This window comes from Mastigoproctus giganteus, chromosome 5, assembly GCF_048544385.1.
Source record: "Mastigoproctus giganteus isolate SK-2022 chromosome 5, ASM4854438v1, whole genome shotgun sequence".
Classification (NCBI taxonomy): Eukaryota; Metazoa; Arthropoda; class Arachnida; order Uropygi; family Thelyphonidae; genus Mastigoproctus; species Mastigoproctus giganteus.
The window spans coordinates 184,284,469-184,308,598 of NC_143579.1; the positions used below are offsets into that span (position 1 = coordinate 184,284,469).

Here is a 24,130-nt window from a genome sequence, read left to right on the forward strand (position 1 = left end):
ATAATTTTTACTGACTCCCGTAGTTCCATGATGGCAATACAAAATATCAGTTCTAACAAACATCCTCTACAACAGCAGATTCAATACAAAATATCAAAACTCCTTAAACAACATCGTAACATTAGATTTTGCTGGATCCCAAGCCATATCGGAATATATGGTAACGAGCAAGCAGACAGAGCTGCCAAAGAAGCTAACAACAATATTTCTGCATCAGAATATATCCCTTTCTCAGACTATAAACACGTTATTGATCACAGTGGGATACATCACTGGCAGCAGCAATGGCAAGTACTTACCACTAACAAATTGCATCAGATTAAAAGATTACTCCAACCATGGAAATCCAGCATTCAGAAAAATAGACGCGATGAAGTGATACTTGCTAGGCTAAGGATAGGACACACGTATTTCAGTCACTTATCTTTTGCGAGGAGAGGATCCCCCTCTATGCCCTATCTGTCACACACAACAAACAGTAGAACATGTACTGATCACTTGTCCAGCTTTTGCAGATGAGCGCCGAAACTCCTTCAAAGAGCTAAACAAACATCACTCCCTCACTCTCAAAACCATACTGGAAGATAGAAAAAATATAGCAGATGTTTTTCAGTTTCTCAAGAAAATAAATTACTACAATCAAATATAAAACTAAATATTATCTCTAAAGCAAGCTATAGTCATTCTCTGTTAATCTTGGAAATCATTAGCAGCAATATACGAATTAAAACAAAACCATTATATAAAATATAAAATTTTACAGGCGCATTTTAGCCGCAGTAGCTCTTGCTCCAAGAATTCTTAAATCAAATCCTCCTCTCTTCTATTCTTCCCTACCTCTCCAGCCCCGAACTTCTCCTTCTATAGCCTTTTCATTTCATCCTAATTTGGGCTCTCTCGGGTCTTTTGCCCAGGGCTGGTCCAGCAGGTGAAAGTAGATCCTGGTGGCCTGCACGTGGCGGGAATGGTGTTGGAACGTGGTGATCAGGTTTGGATATTTCCCATCTTCTAACAGCGAGGTACCGGCCGAAAAAAAACAACAACACACCATATCACTACACTTACACATCCAACACACTCATAAAAACGGCCGGTTTTGGCGTTAGCTTCTACATAAGGTGTACAACGGTGGCTGATGGGGGGAACCATGGGATCCCCCTCAACGACACATGAATATCCCCCTGAAATTATTATTACCATCATAATTTTGTATTTTCCATTTATTTAAAACAGAAGAACTTGCCAAGAAGCCAGAGAAGAGATTAATGGTATCGAATGTTTATCAATTTGCAGTCAGATGACAATAATCGATGACCGCAGATTTGTATTAGGACTGGTCTGTTTGCCATTCGTAACTATTTCGAAGATTGCTGCTCTCTCTCTCTCTCTTCAGAGGGTGGTGAGGTGTCGGACAATTGGCAACAGCACTGCAGCTTGGAAGGTCAGCGCTCCCTGTGAAAGCTTTCAAATGTAGGACATAATCTTTTAACCCTCGTCAGTGCTGGAAGGGACTCGCACGGCGCTGAACGTGAACCAACGTCGAACACGAAAGATTAAAATAGATGAAACGACGCTGCAATCATGACGTATCAAAGTCACGTGCTCTGGTGACGTCAGGAGTTGCATCATGTGTGCGGTAGCTGAATAAAAGCATGCTACAGATCGTGATTGATGTCTCTTCAGGTTACCACGTGAATCGGCCAAGTCCTTGCCGTCGGGATGGATCTGTTCGGAGTTGACGTTCCTGCAGGATCGCTGTACACCGGCGCTCTTTTCTTCTGCCTCATTACAATCTTATACATGTGAGTAGACGCTCGTTTATGTTCAAATATTAAACTGTTTATGAGGAAACCGAAGATATTTCTAATTTAGAGAGACAAAAAGGGTCAAGATATGGTACAAATAAAACGGTAATGAAGGTATACAAAAGCAAACTACGAGAGGAAGTTGAGTAAGGCTGACGAATGTCTCTCTCTCATAAAAAAAATCATTTCCTGTCTCCTTGAAGTGGGCAGTTAAGTACGCAGTTTATTACGTTGTGCAATCTCAATAAGATATCTGCTCCGCGAATCATCTTTCTACTTCAGCTACTAGCAGCGGCGACACCACCAAACTGCCAGGCCTCCTACCACTGGGGAAGGCGGGGATAAAATTCGTAGTTCCGCCTCTGCATTCACATTGCAATGATTTTTTTTCATATTTTTAAATTTCGCGTGAAAATTTCAAAAGCGTGTTTTGGCAACATCCACTTAAGATGAAAATAAAACGACGATAAAAAGAAAATCAGATCGATTACTGGGTGTCTACGAGTACACATTGGGGGGTGCTGGATGAGCGTTTCATCGAGCAAATCTGGCAAACTGATCATAATTTCATTCCAAAATCGTTGAAGAATTTCTAAATACCACAAATATTCCTCGAGATTTTACAAACAATCCGGAAATACAATTTGTAGATTTTTTTTTTTTCTGCGTACCTCCACGTTCTGTGGGGGTTATTTTTCTCTATTTTTTTTTTCTTTTTTTTATTATGGCGGAGTGTTCTGTTTTATGCACTTTATTTCTTTTGGGTGATTGATCAAATCTCTTTAACTTTCTGACCCCTCTCTCTTAACTTTATTACTCAATTTATCTCCCCCCAATTCACCCCCATTCCAAATTAGCACCTGACTGGTGTACCGCACAGAAGATCACAGATTCTGGGGGGATAGCAGTTCGTGTATGTCTCCTCTGGACTGGCTGAGTATTCAAGAATGCCTCATACTACACTTGATAAACATATACAATATTGATTATTCACAGTATATACATTAGAAGAATATATCATACATCATTAATTGGGTATAATGTTAACTACTAGCATTATATGTGTGTTAAGATGTAAGGACAGTCACAACTCATATTTCAACGTGTCCTTGTCCTTCAGCCTTTCCTCCTTCTGGTTCAGGTTTTCATCTCACAACATTCTCTTGCCTTCTAACAATTAAACTTCCCAACTGGGATTAGAGCAGTGAGCATAACACCTACAAATATATTTTTCTAGGTTTATAAGTCCCCGCTATAATCTTTCTTTAATTATCCCTTCCAAAATGGCCCCGAGTGCCAAGCGTTTCTAGTGATCAGGCGATTTCTGTGCAATTCTAAAGCGATTCATAAAGTGAAAGAGTGTTAGATATATCAAGAGTTTAAAGTTAATTCTCTTCTGTAAATATATATAGTTACTGAAAAGTATCAGTGCAAAGGTTCCTAAGAAAGGAAAGTCACCTTTCTTTTATATATATTCTAGTCCTACTAACCACTAATCTACTTCCGCTTGGTCACTAGGTGGCACCGCTCCTGCCTCCCCGTGGCGGGGCCGGAAACCTGGGAGGAAAAGCTCTCACTCCCAGGGCCAAAAGGAGCAAACATGAATGACTCAAACATTACCACGAATCCCAAAGATCTGACTCCTTTGAGTCGGAAAAATGAGGACAATGTGACTACTGCAACCAAAAGGCAAAAAAAGGAAATAGCATCACTTAATGCACCTACCTTTATTGTCTTTAATTCTACGACAGAACAGCCATTAGGAAAATTGTCGCCATTCGTCATCCAGAAATGTTTAGAAAGTGTGGCTGGAACACCAAAAAATGTTAAGCGACTAAAATCAGGCGACATTCTAGTCGAGACAGCAAATGCCAAACACGCAGAAAGACTGCTTCAAATGAAAACATTTGGTGGGATCCCAGTAAAGGTCTCTCCCCATAATACGCTAAATACATCGAAAGGAGTAATTTCTGAGTGGGACCTTATCAGCGTCTCCGAAGAAGAAATTAAAAATGAACTTGAAAATCAAGGCGTTATAGCTGTGAGAAGGATTAAAATTACAAGAGATGGGACACTTATCCCAACCAGAACTATCATACTAACGTTCAACACTCCTAAACCACCTACAACTGTGAAGGCCGGATATCTAAATTGTAACATCAGACCATACATTCCAAATCCTCTCCGCTGCTTTAAATGCCAAAAGTATGGTCATTCACAAATGGCATGCCGTGGTGTAGCTATCTGTTCCAACTGCGGGTCCCAGGATCACAGCAATCAGAACTGTTCATCCGAGAAACCGAAATGTCCAAACTGCAAGGGAGACCATTCTGCCTATTCCAAGAATTGTGAATATTGGAAAAGAGAAAAGCAGATTCAGCGGTATAAAGTGGAACATTCTGTCACATACCAAGAAGCTAAGAGAACTATACACCCGACTATCTTAAACAGACCTTCCTACGCGCAGGTCATAACGAATTGTCGTACAATAGAAACCCAAACAGATTTTACAATTCCTCCAAAGAAATCTATCTCAGACTGGGCACGAGCACTACTCACAATTTCCCAGCCAAAACATCAAGAGAAACTCACCAACACACCACTTTCCGTGCCTCCCGATAAGAAACACTCAGAATCGAAAGCACCTCAAGGAAAACATAATGTCATAAGTCAGAAGGCAACCGAACAAATGGAGACAGAAGCAACCAACCAAGCAGATGAACCAGTATTAGAGATTTTCGCGGAAGACGATATGGACACCGGAAAACCATATTTCCCGAAAAAGGAAAAACCAACGTGTGAAAGACTTAAAACAGCATCTAGGAAACAGACCGAAAACCTCTCCAAAATCAAATAATGAAAACCATAATCCAGTGGAATTGTAGAGGACTCCGCACTAACATAGGTGATATATATGACCTGATTACACAGTATGCACCATTATGTCTTTGCTTACAAGAAACCTACCTCAGACCTCAAGACTCTACCTTAATAAAGAACTATACAGCATACCGAAAGGACAGAGTAACAGGTGGCACAACCCATGGTGGTGTGGCAATACTAATAAATTCTCGCATTCCTTCCCAGATTGTCCCGCTAAACACAACCCTTGAAGCGATTGCAGTACGCATAGCCGCTAGATCCCTCATAACAGTAATAACAATTTATGTTCCACCAAACCAAAATTTATTACAACAGGACTTAGAAGACATTGTAAGGCAGTTGCCAACCCCCTTCTGTATACTAGGCGACCTCAATGGGCATAGCCCTGTGTGGGGTAACACAACCACAGATCGGAGAGGAAAACAAATTGAAAAATGGATAGACGAGAATGATTTAACTTTGTTGAACGACGGCACACATACTTATACACATCTTCCATCAGGAAATACTACAGCTATAGACCTGTCTATATGTTCTCCAATACTATTTCCAAGACTTGATTGGTCAGTGCACAGTGATCCTCTCAGCAGTGATCACTATCCAATAATCATCACCATGGCACTAGGAACCACATGCAAGTCACGCAAAACTCCCAGATGGAAAATAAATGAAGCAGATTGGGAAACTTATAAAACATTAGCAAAACTAAATGTTGATACCATCAAGCAAAAACCGTTAGATGCAGCAGTACAATATATAACAAATAAAATAATTCAAGCTGCTGAACACTCTATCCCAAAAACATCGTCTCACTTTCCAACACATCCAAAATCATGGTGGAATGCAGAATGTGCGCAGACTAAGTTAGAGCGAAACAAAACCTGGAATACTTTTCGCAGATATCCAACTTTAGAGAACCTCATATTGTTCAAGAAGGCACGGGCAAGAGCCAGATATATTAGGCGGGCCAGTAGGAAAGAATCCTGGATAAAATTTGCATCTACATTAACAAGTTCCACACCATCTAAAACTGTCTGGAATAAAATTAACAAAATGAGTGGCAGATACCCGATTACCCCAACTCCGATCCTAAACTGGAATGGACAAGTCACTGCAGAGCCATCAGAAATAGCCAATGCACTGGGCGAAACCTTCGCCAGAATATCAGCGACCACTTCATATACTCCCAGTTTTCAAATATACAAGGCAAGAATGGAAAGACATAAACTGAATTTTTCCACAAGAAATAATGAAGAGTACAACCTACCCTTAACATTCTACGAATTGAAACACGCTCTATCCCAGACAAAGCAGAGTGCTGTAGGTCCAGACCAAATCCACTATATGATGTTAAAACAACTCGATGATCAATCCCAAATGGCATTACTAGAACTATATAACAGAATCTTCCTAGAAAACCAATTTCCAGACAGTTGGCGTCATGCAATAATTCTTGCATTCCCAAAATCGGGGAAAGACCTCTCTGACCCACGCAACTACCGTCCAATTGCTCTAACCAGTTGCCTGGGAAAAGTTATGGAGAAAATTATCAATGCTCGTCTAACATGGTTTTTGAACAGAAATAACCTCCTCAATCCAGCACAGCATGGTTTCAGAAAAAATCGTTCAACACTAGATTTACTGATCAAATTAGAAAACAGTGTGCGGAATGCCTTTATCCGAAAAGAGCACCACGTAATGATATGTTTCGACATAGAAAAAGCTTACGATACTGCGTGGCGTTATGGAATTATTCAAAACCTATACCACCTTGGATTACGTGGACATCTTCCTAAATATATTCAAAATTTCTTACTCCACAGGTCATTTCAAGTTAGATTGCAGAATACTCTTTCAAAAGTTTTCACCCAAGAAGAGGGTGTACCTCAGGGGTCTGTGCTTAGCACAACCCTCTTTGCTATCAAAATAAACTCCATAACTGAGCATATACCAAAACCTATTGATACCGCTTTATACGTTGATGATTTCAGTATGTCCTATCATTCTCAGAGTATGCGAACTATAGAACGGCAGTTACAGGGAGCAATAAATAAAATAAGTCAATGGGCACAAACAAATGGCTTCCGGTTTTCCACACAGAAAACTGCATGTATACACTTCTGTAGGAAACGAAACCTACACCCAGATCCTGAACTTAAGCTAGATGGATATATGATCCCAGTTGTACCAAACATAAGATTCTTAGGACTTCTCTTAGATAAAAAACTGACATTCCTTGAACATATTAAGCAACTAAGACATTCTTGCATCAAGAAGTTAAATCTACTCAAAGTTCTCTCCGCAACAACTTGGGGTGCAGATCGACATACACTACTTAAACTTTATCGAGCAATAGTGCGTTCCAAGCTGGACTATGGAGCACCAGTTTACGACTCTGCAAGACCAAGTGCACTGAGATGGTTAGATCCCATACACCACAGTGCACTCCGTATAGCACTTGGAGCTTTTCGCACTTCGCCTGTACAAAGCCTATATGCAGAAGCCCATGAACCTTCACTACAACTTAGACGACAGAACTTATTATTACACTATGCTGCAAAGATAAAATCCATCACCGACCATCCAAATAGAGAGGTTCTGTTTTCATCGTACTTGGAAAATGTATACCAAGCCCATCCACGAATAAACCGCCCTTCCAACATCCGACTAAAAGATTTACTGTTATGCCGAGAGCTTAATTATGATAGCATAGCTACCACGACTACACACATTATTCCACCATGGATCATAATTCAACCTGTGTGTGACCTGCATTTCCAATCTTGGGGGAAAACAAATCTCCCGAGAACAAACTACCAGCAACTACATGCAGCATACAAAGAAAAATATGAACATTCAACTTTCATATACACAGATGGCTCAAAAACAGAAACTTGTGTAGGAGCTGCGATTCACTCTGAAGACTGTACTCTCATCCAACAACTTCCAAAAGAATGCAGCATCTTTACAGCAGAATTACAAGCCATTTTGATGGCCGTAAACAAAATTAAACATGAACAGATAGCAGACAGCATAATTTTCACGGACTCGCTTAGCTCTGTCATTGCTTTACAGAATGCCAATACTAAAGCACACCCAGTTTTACAACAGGTACAATATACAGTAACTAAGCTATTGCAAAATAATCACAAGATCAGTTTCTGTTGGATTCCAGGCCACACAGGAATAACTGGGAATGAAAAAGCAGATAAAGCGGCAAGAGAAGCTGCTACCTCTTACTATGCATTCCGCTCAATACCATATACCGATTACAAGTCGTTAATCCACCAAAGCAGTTTAAAACAGTGGCAGCAACATTGGAAAGATCAAAGTAACAACAAACTTCGTGTAATTAAACAAACACTCCGACCATGGACTACCAGTTGCCGATCCACCAGACACGAAGAAGTGATCCTTGCTCGATTGCGAATTGGGCATACCCATATGACCCATTCTTACCTACTCAGAGGTGAAGACCCTCCTCAGTGCCAAAACTGTCAAGTTCCACTCACTGTACATCACTTCATGGTGAACTGTCCAAGATTTACTTCAGAACGTATAAAAGCCTTTCAAATAACCACGAACGCACAAAACAACCTAACGCTTAAAACAATTTTAGATAACCGGCCAAATATTACCGACGTTTTCTTTTTCCTTAAGTTAATCGGATACTACCAAAACATATAAAAATAAATAGTGTAACATTTACCAAAAAGTTACGTAATTATAAAATAAAATCTTGGCTTCCCATCTGAACAACATAATATAAAATGTCGAAATATGAAACTCTAACCTAGATTAGGCGCATTATAGCCTAAGCTGCTCTTGCGCCAATAGCTCTCAAACAACAACAACAACAACCTTCCAAAATAATTACATGTGCATAGAACACTCTTTAGTCTCAACTTAAAACATACCATTCTCGAGTACATATATCAATGTCTACCTTGCTTATTAAACTTATCTTTATGATGATTTCAATTTATTTTACGGACTTTCTCATTCCCTTTATGGTAAAACAATATCAAATCATTTATCAACTAATTAAAACAATCTGTAAAGTCATTTCCTTCTAATCTAGCTTAAAGCTATTATCTACTACTTACATACCAGCTTAGGGGATCACTCTATACACAACCGTTTTCTCAGCTCAGGGACGGCCATCATCAGCAGCATAGGGCATCGTCAAGCTCCTACTGGAATTAGTCATCCTCATTCGCTCTCTCCCACTTCTTCCGTTTTCGTGCCCCTTCCTTTCCTCTGGGAATTTCCGGCTTCTCGAAATTTCTAGAAGCTTCGATGAACTTCCAGACGCCTGGAAATTTCTAGATATCTCTGTATGATCATTCCGATGCACTTACCCCTTTTAGTCCACTCTGTTTTTTTTTTCTACCACTCCTTGAAATTATTAAGCTCAAGGAGTCGGTCTGTTTCATCCAGCGGCTAGCCATTGCCACATGGTGTATGCCACATCAAGGGTCTCCTCTTCCGTTTTAGTCTTTAAAATTCTTCCTCTCCACAAGGAGGGGGGTCGGTCCCCTGGTTCTTTTCTTTCAAAGGGTTGCCCACTTTCTGTTTATTCCCTAGGATGAGTGTAAGAATGGGTTCTTACAGTTCTTTTGCGCTACGAAATGGTGGAAAAGTGGATTTTTGAAATAAATTCTTGTTTGTATTTTATTTCTTTTAATGGAAATTTATAATTTAAGAATTTCTAACGAAATTCTTTATTTTTCAGCTACTTAACGAAAAACCACAACTACTGGCAATCGCGGGGCATTCCCTATTTAAAACCCTATCCAATCTTTGGATCGACTCTACATTTGATTGGAAAGGTAAGGAATTTTAAATTGCATACGTTAATCATTTTTTTTTCCTTTTGTAAAAAGCAGTTTTCTACAACAGTTCACATGCAGAAAACAATTTATTTAAATGTAGTGTAGAAGCAGAAGGCAGTTGCCCTTAAAAGCAGTTACCTGAAATGCAACTCGAAATTCTTAGTTTTTTCCTTTAAAATTCAAAAAATATTTTGAACCAAAATTGATCACCATCCGCAAGGAAATATAACGTCAGACTCTACTCTTCCAGCTAAAGATTTGTGTCTTATTTTACGGAACAAACAACCTGAAGTTATAAATAGCATGTGTTCTGAGCTTCATTTTCTCTTGTCTGGATGAAAAACCCCAGTTTCCGGTTGAGAAAAAAACGTGCTACCCTCCCCTGAGACCAACTAAACGTCTTGTCCAAGTGGTGTGAGAAGGACGGCGACCCTACCAACTGTGTCACCCACAAGGGCAACTCACGGGCTTCGAAATCTAAATTAATCCTGACAACGCAAAAGTAGAATTTTAATTGGTAAAGAGACACTGGAAGCAGAATTTCTTGACTAGTTCGGATTTTGTTTGATAAAATTTTCTGAACTGAATAAAACGGAAGAAATGTTAATGGTAAGAAATGACATCACAACTGAGAACGAAGTATTTACGAGAAATTAACGAATAAGAATAAAATATTTTAAAATACGAAATAAGGATTTATGTTTCTTAACAGCCGTACTTAATGTGTAATATCTATTTTCTAATTCCCAAAAGTTTTACATCTTATTTTCATTTCCAGCAAAAAATATTACAAATATCTGGTTAAAGGAATTACTGCACTCTGCTACCTCGTGCGTAGAACTGTTGGAAGAATCACCATCCTCCCCGCCAAGCATCCATCCAGCACATCCCCAATGAATTTTCTGGTCCCGTTCAGGGATTACAAAGTACATATACGTAATATATGTAAGGAACGATGGAAACTACAATGGCAAACGCACATTCATAACAAACTCCTTGAAATTAAACCTATACCGCAATTATGGGCCTCCAATCTTCGTACAAACAGACAAGAAGAGGTCGTCCTGGCCAGAGCCCGAATAGGCCACACCCATTTGACCCATCTATTTCTGTTATCAGGTAATGACCCTCCACAGTGTTCACATTGCCACAAGCCACTAACAATAAAACACATACTCTTGGAATGCATCTTGTATAACAACTCCCGTCTAATTTCATTCACTTCTCTCTCAAACTTACAGGAATTGTCACTTAGCCATATCATAGGCGAAAACTCAAACATTACAGAATTCTTTCTCTTTCTGAAACGAATAGGTTTATATAACCATTTCTAACTGCTCCCATAGAAACCAATAAAATTAGTACTAACTACTTTGATAGGTGCAATATGGCCTAAGTAGCCTTTGCACCAGAAAAATCCAAGCACAACAACAACCATCCTCCCCACACTGGATAGAAAAGACAGGAGTTCGAATCCCATCGAAGGCGAGAGGAATTTTTATAGATCTTTTTCACAAAATGGCCGAATTAGTCGGTCTCAGGTGAGGTTAGCATGGTTTTTTCTCCCGGAAACTCGTTTTTCGTCCAGAAAACAAAAAATCGATCTCAGAACACAAGCATTTACAGACAGCATACACGGAGCAACATGGCCTTAGTCGCCGATGCTTCTAAAACCCAATAACAACAGCGATGAATGTTCAACTTGCTTCTCCACTTTAGTCATGAGCAGAGAAGTTGAGGAGACTTTCTCGAGCGGGTAAGCAGTAGTTAATGATCATCACGATCTCACACTCCACTCCCTACCACACATTCGTTCAGTTCCTGCTGCTTAGCTTTTCAACAGATATTTCCTTGGGCACTGTTCTTTTGAATTAGGATGTGCGTTCGTACCTCTTCCTTTATAACCGGTCCGAACACGTTTCTTTACCATCCATTCCCATAGTGTGCATAGTGGTAGGGTCAGGCGCCGCCTGTGTTTTCCCACATCTGCGCCATATGTACTGTGAAGAAATACAGTACTACTGTAGATGCCAGAAAAGTGTTCTGTGTTGGATGTGTAGTATTGTGTTGGGTTCTGTTGTGTGTCCTGGCATTTGAGCGCAGTGCCACTGGTGGAACCCCACGTTGCCCGCACACACCACTAGGAGGTAGCCAGGCTGCCCATAGTTCTCTGGCTAGTCTCCGTCAGGGTCGCCTCAGCTTCCTGAGCGGAGACCAAGTAAAAAAAAAAATAAATAAATAAAATTAAATAATAATAATAAAATAAATTAATTAATTTTAAAAAAAAGCAGCGATTAGATAGAGTGAGGTAGTACAGGGTGTACAGAAGAAGAGGGGGAATGAAAGTAAGAGTAAGGGGATATAGGCGAAGGCAACCCCAACCAGTCAATGTACACTCAGTCAATCAGGTGAAGGGGAAGGAATGGGGTCGAAAGTGACTGTACAATTGAGCACAGATAGAATCGCCATTTGGCGCCTCTGTCATCGACATCGGTTGGTGTCCAATCCAGGGGTTTAATTCAATCCAATGGTACCTTTCAAACTCCAATCGTCGGATAGTTGTCTGTTTGATGGTGTGGCGGTCAAGTTCATGACTGTCTAGTCTGGATGAAAGTCCATCATGGTCTCAGACCGCCTGTTGTCTTCCTTGGGACCGTTGTGGCGCAGGTACAGGAACTGTAGATAAGGTTTTCCTTCGGCTGAAGAGCTCTTGTGCGAAACGCGTGAAAGCTGTATATTCCCCCCTACTATCAAGCAGGTGTGTTTCTTGGTCTTTGGGTATGTAGGTCAAGGAAGTGATAAAGGTGCAGCGAAGATCCTCATATAGGGGGCAGTCATACATAAGGTGCGACCAACTCTCAGTCCCACCACAGATGCAAGTGGGATTATCGATGATTCCCAGGGCCGTCAGTTTGCCTTTTAATGATCCATGGCCAGTTAGTTAACAGGTATGTAGCATAAAGACCAGGTGAAAACCAGAGGGGAAGCCTGGGGAACACCCTGTTAATGTAAGGGAAGAACTTTCTAGTGATTTCGCCTTTGTTGGAAGTAGTCCATCTCGCTTGCCACGCCTACTGCAGATGCGTGAGGAGACGCTTCTTTTCTGCTGTTCTGTCGTTTGCGGGGTCTGTTGTGAATTCGAGGATGGTCTTGGAATTTGCTTTGGAGAGGTGGAAGAGTAGTCCACAGCGGACCACCTCCAGGTCCAGTGGCATGGCGCCTTCCAGGATTTGCAGAGCATGGGTACTGACAGTGCAGCAGGCACGGGTAGTAGCGAGCAGGATGTTTCTTTGCAGAGAGTCTAGGCTTCTTCTACCACTAACAATGGTTGAAGAATCCTGCTGCGTACGTTATAATCGGGGTAAATATCACTTTATAGAATAAGGACAGAGTGTGCCTATTGAGTCCCCAGTCCCGTCTGGAGACCCTGGTGACAAGGGCGGTGTAATTACGTATCTTTCTTCTTAGGTATTTAAGATGTGGCTGGAAATTCAGTTTTCTGTCAAGTATAACTCCTAGATACTTGAGTTGAGTGGAGAATTTTATGGTCCTGTTGTCGATTTTTATCTGTGGCGGTCTGGCTTCATTGAGACTTCTTTTGAGAAGAATAGAATCTGTTTTGGCGGCAGAGATGGTGAGGTTATGGTGTTTAGCCCAGCCCTGTAGCTTCTGTAGTGCATTATTTGCCAAAGTCTCCAGTCGGGTCCTAGAATCGCCGGTAACGGTGATAATAAGATCATCTGCATAGGCTTGAGAGGTGACCTCTCCCAGGTCCATGCCAAGGAATTCTTCAAGGACAAGATTCCACAAGAATGGGCCCAGAACCGAGCCCTGTGGGCATCCTCTGTAGACCTGTCTGGTGATTTTCATATATGGAGCATTGACAGTGATTGACCTGTTGGAAAGGTAGCTTTTGATGGAGTTATATAGGTTTACTGGAAGCTTTTATTGGCGCAGTCTGCCTAGGACGCTCGGCCACCAAAGTAAGTCGAACGCCCCAGCAAAGTCGACAGCGATGACCAGAAAGAATTTCTTTTGGGTAATTCCTACTGCTTCAAGGAGATTGTGGAGTGCATCTACAGTGGAGTGCCCCGTTTTGAATCCAAATTGTCTGTGAGAAGCCATGTTTGCATTGTTGTAGTGTTTGAGAAGTCTGTAGTAGAGTAGCCTTTCATAGAGTTTACTAAGTACCGACAGGAGAGCGATGGGACGGTAGGAGTTTGGGAGTTCAGGTGTTTTCGTCGGGTTCGTCAGGATTAGTTTTACGTTGGCCGACTTCCAATCTGTTGGGTAGTGACCATCACGTAGACAGGTATTAAGTAGATGAAGTAGTAATTCGGGGACACATTCCACTGTTTTCTTTATAATCTCAGGCTGCAGCAGGTCCGATCCTGGACATTTCCTATCTTTGATCAGGGCTGCAGCAGTTTGTAGTTCTCCTAAGTTAAAGGTAGATTCCTGCTCTTCAGTGTGGTAAGTCTCATTCTCTGCACAGAGGGATTTTTGTTCCTGATTGATTGGGTTTGTTGCTGGTTGTAGAATGGCGTCCAAAATGTTTGTTATGAATTGCTGCCAGCTGGTTGCTTCCGTATCTTGTAATGACTTGGTGGAAGTGGTGACCTCTCCCCTGGGCAGTTTGTTTGTGGTGATCTTGTACACCACTCCCCAGGGGTCGGTATTGCCAGTGGTGGTGACCAGGTGTTGCCAGGGTTCTTGTTTTCGTTTGCGGATCAGGGCCGTGTACTGGTTTCGCACTTCCATCCATTCACATTTTTTTTTTTTTTTCATTTATTTGTACACACAATTCTTTACATTTTATATACAAGAACTTACAGAGAATATATATATATACAATTTTATATACATTAGCATTATCATTCTCATTATACCTATATATATACTATATTATATATGAACACGTGTGTGTGTGTGTGTGTGTGTTACCTGTATCAAGGGTGGCTCCTAGGCCTTAGCCCATCTCCACCTTGCACGTCTGTGGTGGTGCAGAAACTCAGCAAGCTTTTTATCGCTTGTGTATGTCCACCTTGCCACCAGGGAGCAGCCAACACCCAGGCAGCCGCTGCCTGCCCCCAGGCATAAGCAGCCAAGCCTGGGTCTACTATTACCTTTAGTGTCATGGGCACAAATCCCACACCCACCGGAGATAGTGCAATACCGGTGGGTGCTCCATCCATTCACAGAGAGTACAGAGTACAGAGTATTTTTTGGGTCTAACGGCACCAGGGATTTACCCCATCTCCGCGTATGTTCTTTGTATCGAGGACAGTACGCTGTCAAGGCCAGAGGTTTAAAAGTGTGTGGATCATGTATTGTGTAATATGTTGTGCCCCTTGTTCCTCTGGCTTGTTAGCCGCCAGGCCCCAGATGGGACCTGTCGTTTACGTACTCCGCCACGTGGAGGCCAGCCAGGTGTTCCCTTATAGTTTGCTCTGGCAGGTCCTACCACCTATTTTCCTGAGATTTCAGTGGCTAGGACCTAAAAAAAAAAAATAAATAAATAAAATAAAATAAAATAAAAATAATAAAGAAAAAAAAAAAACATTAAAATAATAATTCTTCTTTTCTTTTCGGCACAGATGGTGCTCCATCCATTCACATAGTGTGCATAGTGTTAGGGTCGGGCGCCACCTGTGGTTTCCCACATCTGCGCCATATGTACACTGTGAAGAAATACAGAACACTGTAAATGCCAGAAAAAGTGTAGTGTGTTGAATGTGTGGTTTTGTGTTGGGTTCTGTTGTATGTCCTGGCATTTGGCCGCAAGGCCCCTGGTGGAACCCCACGTTGCCCGCACACACCACTAGGAGGTAGCCAGGCTGCCCATAGTTCTCTGGCTAGTCTCCGTCAGGGTCGCCTCAGCTTCCTGAGCGGAGACCAAGTTAAAAAAAAAATAAATAAAAAATAAAAAATAAAAATAAAAATAAAAATAAATAAATAAATAAAAAAAAATAAAAATAAAATAAAAAAATAAATAAATAAATAAATAAATAAATAAAAAAAAAAAAATTAATTAAAAGAAAAAATAATAATAAATAATTAATTAATTAAAAAAAAAAAAAAACACAGCGATTAGATAGAGTGAGGTAGTACAGGGTGTACAGAAGAGGGGGAATGAAAGTAAGAGTAAGGGGATATAGGCGAAGGCGTCCCCAACCAGTCAATGTACACTCAGTCAATCAGTCGAAGAAAGGGGAAGGAATGGGGTCGAAAGTGACTGTACAATTGAGCACAGATAGGATCGCCATTTGGCGCCTCTGTCATCGACATCGGGTGGTGTCCAATCCAGGGGTTTAATTCGATCCAATGGTAGCTTTCAAACTTCAATCATCAGATAGTTGTCCGTTTGATGGTGTGGCGGTCAAGTTCATGACTGTCTAGTCTGGATGAAAGTCCATCATGGTCTCAAACCGCAAACCGCCTCAAACCATTCACAGTTCATCTCCAGAAATTCTACGTTTATCATCTCCAGGTATATAGGGGAGAAAGGAAAGAGAGGAGCTAGTGAATGACCTTTAACCGCCAGTAGATATTCTCCCGACTATAGGTTCCAATAAATTTTGGCATTAGAATTACTCGAAAAAGAAACCTCACCCTTTAAACTTTCTTATTTTTGCTTACCTTATCTGGTGCTTAATTACTTTTCGATGGTCGCAACATCGTGACAGTTAAATGTTTGATTGTATTTGCATTAAGACCTTCTCCTTTCAAAACCTAAGAGATTTCTATTTCATTTCTCCGCAGTCATTTCATGAAAATCAACAGAAAGCATACAAGAAATATGGAAGACTTATAGGGTAAGTGCATTTTTTCTCCATAAGATGTTCAACTGTTCTGTGTACATAACAGGAGGAACCACCTTCATAACGTGTGTTATGAGGGTGGTTCTATATAAGGTTATGATTAGATATCAGTACTGACTTCATTTATTTTAAAGTGCACCTTTTCTTTTAGAATCATGATGGCTCAGATTAACTGAGCGTTAAAAACCCAATTTATGCTCTAATATTTTGCTTATGGCTAAAAAAAAAAAATTGACGTTATATTATTGCATCCCTTGGCTTTAACACTATATTCCCTGGTTAGGAGTGACTGAGACATCTTGGAACTAACATTCTGCAGCTCACAGTATGGGTAGAACTAATCTGATTGTGCTGGATGGACTTTAGACATTGTCGCCTACTTTTGAAGAGATGTACCTCATTCTCTGTACAGCAGTATAATTGGTGTCTTTAATGCTGTATGTATGGTTGTGAATATACGACGGGTTGCCAAAATTTGGGAGAGACCGCCTGACCGATGATGACCTTTCTGGATTCCGTGTTCAACCTTACCATCAGTCTAATCAACAAAAATGAAAGCCAGAAGAAGTCTATTGAGGAAACGTTTATTTAGCATTTTGTTGGTTGAGCCTGATGATAGGATTCGGCATGGAATCCATAACGTCGCCAGTTGCAAGTGTTGCTTGTGAATTTTAGCCAACTGATGATAAATTACAATCGTTTGTCCACAATAAAACATAATTTATCTCAAGTCACGTGCTTTAGAGTGTTATTCTTACTTAACATTAATTTGGGAAGTATCCTTTATATATAAACTGGTTCTTCGAGACTATTCTGGTTAAAACATTTGCTAAAAACTCTTTAAATATTCAAAGATGTTTCAGGTTTCACTTTATAACTGCTACTTTATTTTCTTGTTAGTACTAAGCACGATATGCGCTTCTTTTTCAGTTTATACGAGGGTATGCGTCCGACTCTTCTTGTGGGTGACCCGGATATTGTCAAGCAGATCTTGGTGAAGGACTTTAATCATTTTTTCAAAAGAAGGGTAAGCTCTTACGGAAACACAGGGTGAGCCATATGTCAATTTACCAGATCACTTCATTAAAATTAAATTTACACGATGGTATGAAACAAATGAGTTGTTTTTGGTAACCGACTTCTTGATACGTTGCATCTCTTCTCAGTAAACTGACATGGCTCGCCTATATTTCGAAATTTAATTCTGAATTACATCTACGTTAAAACGAGTAGTACTTTTACTAACATAAACACTTCGTTTCTTCACAGAGCGAGCCATAGAAGGATACATATACGATTTCAAGGTGTTCAACAACCAGTAATCCAACTACCAGGAGTTGGATTCACTGGTATGGAAAATAGCCGTACTTCCCGCGATATAATTACCTTTATTAAAGAGTCAAGGCTACAGTTTTGAAATATCGTTTTTGATGGAGTCAGTTTATGACAGAGTCTACACAAAAAAACAAAAAAGAAAACAGCTTCTGAGCCGTGATATAATTGAATAAATATAAATGATAACTTTTGTTTGCTAGTATATAATAAACGTCTGCATAAATTCTTAAGTTTTTCTCATGTTCACATGATTGCCTCGGTTTTAATTATCCCACTGTCCCCCCCCCCCGGATTCGAATTTTATTATACTATAAAATATACTTTAATAACTGCTGAACGTTTTTTGGAGTTTGGTACATTTTTATTCTAACCCTGAATAATTTTGGTTGGAATAAAGTCTTGCGAATAGCCACCAATCGGATAATGTCTTGTTTTAAATCATCAGAAATAGATTCTGACACATTTGAATTATATCCTTGTCTTTTTTGGAAATGAGAATTCTAATACTTTTCGTCTGTTTAGGTTTTCGATAGTGGAGATAAAGTATTACAAAATATACTTACCATTATCCATGGGGAACAGTGGAAAAGGGTGCGAACCATCATGACACCTGCATTCACATCTGGCAAAATGAGGAAGGTAATTACAGTCAAAATGAGAAAAGTTACCAATAAAATTCATCTTCATAAATTATGAATACGAAAATATAAGTTGATCTTGATAAGTACTGCATCTACACTTTTTTTGTTTTGTTGTTTCAGATGGCAACGATCATTAACGATTCTGCTGACACACTTACAAAAAACTTCTTGGAAATTGCGAAGAAAGAAGAACCGGTTGACTGCAGAAGGTAAGTGGCCGATCTGTGTCGAAATTCGAGTAACATGAATCCTCTTTCTAATCTAGAAAAAGGATTCCTATTACCTTTTATATTATTATGGCATCGTATGACAGTAGATTTGTTTTAGGCACATCCTGGTGATAGAATATTGTAGATTAAAATTTAAAACAGTGGCACAAACCCTTGATGTGAAAACCTCAACCTTAATCTTCGAAATACTACCAATGGCTTCTGCACGCCAGGTAAACACTTCTGCCACCTAGTAGCATTTAAAGAAAATGCAAAGGGGAAAAACAGATTCCCCAAATTTTCTGTTTTTAGGAAAAATAATATGTATGTAAGGATTTGCTGAATCTTCAAGAGAACTGAAACAATTTTTGCTTTCCATTAATGCAGGATCGTGTGCGCTTGTAATTTTAATTGGAAGCCAGTTATGGTGAATGTCACGGAAAGGTTATTAATCCTTTAGCTCAGGAGTGGCCAACTTAATTTGTGATGCAATCTATTTTTTCTTTCAAAATGTGCCAAATTTCGGTCGTGATCGACCGAAATTAAGTCCGCGATCGACTCGTTGGCTACCCCTGTTTTAACTCAATGCCAAGGTGATGTAAACTGACAATTTCGCAGATGAAACAAATATTCCAATTCTCTGTTAATCCAAAAATGATGTCTGAAGGACCGTTTCAACTGATAAGTAATACATGCTGGTTTGCTTTAATGCGAGTGAATAAGTGTTGGTATACTCTTATATGAGTTAAAAAACATATCCAGAACTATTCACGCTGGATATCAACCTTTCGAGTTAAATTGAAAAAAGGGTGTTCAATCCGGTGTAATATGAGATTGTGAAAAATTCCAGAACAGAGCAGAATAAGAATCTCCATTTTTCTCCACCGTAACGGAAGGAGATGCTCTCGTGTTATTATATATTTTCTCGCTGTGGAATTGTGAAGAAACAAGACATTGGCTGATCGTTATGACTATAACACGTCCCCAACCTGAGAGTGACAACGCCCAGTTCTTTGCCCGGGAAGAAATGGATACTTGCGAAGAGTCGTGCGTTGAGAAAATTTCGACAGAACTACTAGCAGTAGGGTGAGAGCTGAAATAAACCATCAGATCTAAGATGAACTAAATAGGAGGAAGACGATTGGCTGTTTCAAAGAACAAACCTAAAGAGACCTGCAAAGAGAGCAGATTGATAATGGCAAGTTCCAAGAAGGGGTTACAAGAGATCCCTGAGAAGAGAAAGGACTTCAAAAAGGTACAAAAGATGGATTGAGCAGTCAGTGTGGAATAACCGAGTACTGCATTGAAATACACTAAGAATTAACTACTTAATTAAAATCAGATTAATATTTTCAGAAACAAAGAGGTAGTGTAAGTGCGGTTCGCTGAAACTGAGGATTTGAAATATTTCAGGTTGTTTGGTGCCTTCACGATGGATGTTATAAGTAGCAGCGCTTTTGGAGTGAAAATCGACTCTCACAATGACCCCAACAACCCCATGGTTACGCACGCGAGGAAGTTTTTCAGCGGGAATATGAGCATCAGAGCTATGATTGTATGTAAGTACCGTTTCCCTTTTAACTATTTATTTTATTAACTGCATTAGGAATTATCATTAGAAAGGCTGTGTTAAAATAAATTTTCAGTTTTTGATTCCAATCTCCTGCCACTCTCAAAACATGAACTACATTGAGAGACAATTGCAGATATCAATAAATCAGATCCAGATTTGGATGACACAAAACGGTTACAGACTATCCAGCCAGAAATCTACTGCCATTCATTTCTGCACCATGCGTAAAATGCATCCTGATCCTGAACTCCGATTAGATAACCATCTTATTCCAATTGCGAATAGTATTCGTCTGCTTGGCTTAATTTTTGACAGTAAGTTAAACTATCATAAACACATTGAACATCTCCGGACAGCTTGCCAAAAGAAAATGAACATACTGAGAGCCTTATCAGCAACAACCTGGGGAGCAGATCGTTACACCTTGCTTCACTTATATAGATCCATAATTAGATCTCGTCTGGACTATGGCGCACCTGTCTTCGATTCTGCTAGGGAAAGTACCTTATCTCGTCTGAACTCTATTCAACATTCAGCTCTAAGAATAGCTTTAGGTGCGTTCAGAACATCACCAGTGCAAAGTCTTTATGTGGAAGCCTACGAAGCTCCTCTAAACATCAGAAGAAAGATGTTATTACTGAACTACGCAACCAAGGTCCAAAGCCAGTCGACCCATCCCAATTGGTCAATATTTAATGATCCGCCACTCAAGACCTTTTATAGAAACAAACCACAAGCAATTAGGCCTGCAGGTATTAGGTTAATGGAACTAGCAGAAAACTGGAACATACAACTCAAAGTCCATCAAGAACCTATAGATTACGTCCCTCCATGGTCTGTCATCATGCCGTGTTGTGATAATTATTTCCACCAATGGGGGAAACACTCTTTCACGAGTACTAACATCCAGCAACTCCACATTGCACATCTACAATGTTATCCAGACTTTGCGAAAATATATACTGACAGTTCAAAATCCGAGAATGGATCAGGTGCAGCAGTGGTACTACATGACACTATCACTTCTGTGTCACTTCCAACAGAATGCAGTAGTTACACCACTGAATTATATGCCATAAAGCTTGCTCTGGAAATCATTTTCCAACTCTCAATCGAAAAGAGCATAATCTACACAGACTCGCAAAGTGCCCTATTAGCAATGCAAAAGATTTCCCCATCTACTCATCCGTTACTACAGCAAATCAGATCAGAGTTGATTCGTCTCCGAGATCATCGGCAAAGCATTGTCTTCTGCTGGATCCCAGGACATAGTGGAATAGCAGGTAACGAAATTGCAGATGATGCTGCCAAGCATCCATCCAGCACAGCCGCAATGAATTTTCTGGTCCCGCTCAGTGACTACAAAATCCATATACGAAATATATGTAAGGAACGATGGACACTACAGTGGCAAACGCAGATGCATAACAAACTCCTTGAAATTAAACCTATACCCCAATTATGGGCCTCCAATTTTCGCACAAACAGACAAGAAGAGGTTGTCCTGGCCAGAGCCCGAATAGGCCACACCCATTTGACCCATCTATTTCTGTTATCAGGTAATGACCCTCCACAGTGTTCACATTGCCACAAGCCACTCACAATAAAACACATACTCCTGGAATGCACCTTGCATAACAACTCCCGTCTAATTTCATTCACTTCTCTGTCAAACTTACAAGAATTGTCACTTCGTCATATGATAGGCGAAAATTCAAACCTTACAGAATTTTTTTCCTTTCTGAAACGAATAGGTTTATATAACCGTTTCTAGCTGCTTCCATAGAAGCCAATAAAATTAGTACTAACTACTATGATAGGTGCAATATGGCCTAAGTAGCCTTTGCACCAGAAAAATCCAAGCACAACAACAACAGTTTTTGATTATAAAGCGTGATTTTATCTCACTGAGAACCGCATGAATGATGGAAACATGCTACTACGAGTAATATTGGTTAGCTGTAAGTTTAAATTGCTCTTCAAAACGAAAGGAAGCCTTAAATTTAGACAATATTTAGAACCATCTCAATACAAAGCTATTAAAATTTCCCCGTTTTCATAATACAACATATTTTAAAAAAAAAATTAATACAGAATTTAAAACTGTAACAGTATCATCTTTTAGAAGCTCCATCTTTCGAGTAAACGCACATCCACTCCATAGTCTGATGATTTTTACTAAGAATATGTTAACTATCGGTGCGAATACAGTTCTTAATTCTTTGATTCAGGTCATTCAGGATTGTGCAGAGAGTGGATGAAAAGTAATAATAGAAAATAAATGTGAATGTTTCTCGAGAAAACCTTTCACCTGGTGAAAAGACCCGAGTTCGAGTCCCATCGATGACCAGAGCAATGTTTATGATATTTTTTTCTAAATGTGGCTGAGTTAGTCGGCCTCCGGCGAAGGCAGCATGGCTTTTACTCCCGAAACTCGGATTTTTCGTCCAGCAAACAACAAAATCGACCTCAGAACGCACGCAATTTACAGACAGTATATGCGGAGCAATGTGTAATATGCAATCTGAAACTCCCTTCTACCATCTGCCTAAAAATATCTCACGGCATACTCAATGACGTCTTGTTTTGCTGGTTTCCATAACACCCTTGGTACATAGCAATGACGAATGTATAACTTTGCACTGTCTATTAAAATAATAAACAAAAATAAATGCTAATGACTGGTATTTCCCTACTATTAGAAGTAGCTATTAGATCACCGTGCAATGCAGTTATTTCAAAGAAATATTACTTTTCTTGCAGTTCTGTTGCCATTCTTAGGAAAGATCATGAAGCTTCAATTGTTCGATAAGAGTGTAGTGGATTTCTTCCGAAATGTAGTTCTGCAGGTGATCGACAACAGGAAGCAGAAGAAAGGGGTAAGTCTCACGTGTAATATTCTTATTGTTCGATTTATGCAGGACTTAAGGCAATACGATGAGTGGCTCGTTTGAAATAGAGACGGATGTCAACTATAGATTTTGATCCAACTCAAATTGTAAAATATAAGTGGACGAAGTACATTTTTATATCTTATGAGCACACTTATAACGGCCATCAAAAGGAATCCTCTCTAAAGGCCGAAACGGAATTAGTGCAAACTACTCTTTCAAAGCTTCGATCACAGGGGTATTCCGATTTTATAAAACTGATGACCTTCGTAATAGTTTATTTGTAACACACGTACCGTCCCGAAGATTTTAAAAATTCTAAAATAAATATCGAACCAATATTTTACATTCAGTTTTATGAAGAGAACCAAAGGCTAGAAAAACTATTTTCAACTAGTCTTTGTTTCCCCGTTCCTTTCAAAATGTCTAAAATAAATTCCAATTACCAATCCAATCTGTAAAAACACATTCCTGGTTTGGATAGGTACCATAACGAAAATTACAAAAAGGAATATTTCGAATGACGCATGACACTAAGGTTGATGATTTATTTGAAAAGTTAACGTTTACAATCCTTGATTTCTCACGTGGTACGTTGTCGAGTTGGAAATTGTAAAGGCACCTTCCACAATATTACACATTTAGAGCATAGACAATTGTTCAAAATATCAATGCAGACGTGGCATTCATGGTTCATTGAACCGACCGGTGGACCTAATCCATAAGAAACACCACCGAGTCAAAGACACCCCGTCATCCTTCGCAGTTGGGGAAACCGCACTCTGGTAGTAAGCACCCTCCTAACGTCCTCCATATCCAAACAGGTCCATCTGACTGGAAGATGGATGTAGCTTGACTTGTCGCTCCACAAGACTAAATTTCATTGATTCATAGTCAAGATTCTGCGTGCCTTATGCCCTGCCAAGCGAATTATGCATTTGTTGTTGTTATTAAATACTTGTGTTCCGCAGCCAATCCGTGAAAATTTGTGGCATGCAGCTTGATGAAAGTGATGGAAACACAAGGCTCTCCTGTGGCCACTCCTAACTCGGATTCTATACAGTTTAGGATCTGATGGCGAGATGAGGTAACCGGCCATCTCAAGTTGCGTCGGCTCCTATAAAGTCAGTATTTCGG

At 39.9% G+C, this 24,130-nt stretch overlaps 1 protein-coding gene across 1 annotated transcript in view; it reads left to right on the top strand.

Annotated features, from left to right (window-relative positions):
- The window catches only part of LOC150085913 (uncharacterized), a 137,052-nt gene that overhangs the window by 103,808 nt on the left and 9,114 nt on the right, over positions 1-24,130 (top strand). Inside the window, exons 14-21 of the mRNA XM_090374739.1 lie at positions 1,696-1,802; positions 9,424-9,520; positions 16,286-16,338; positions 17,275-17,371; positions 18,202-18,318; positions 18,441-18,529; positions 19,943-20,088; positions 22,866-22,981. Coding sequence (XP_090230865.1) covers positions 1,696-1,802; positions 9,424-9,520; positions 16,286-16,338; positions 17,275-17,371; positions 18,202-18,318; positions 18,441-18,529; positions 19,943-20,088; positions 22,866-22,981 — 822 coding nt within the window. The remainder of the gene's footprint in view (positions 1-1,695; positions 1,803-9,423; positions 9,521-16,285; positions 16,339-17,274; positions 17,372-18,201; positions 18,319-18,440; positions 18,530-19,942; positions 20,089-22,865; positions 22,982-24,130) is intronic.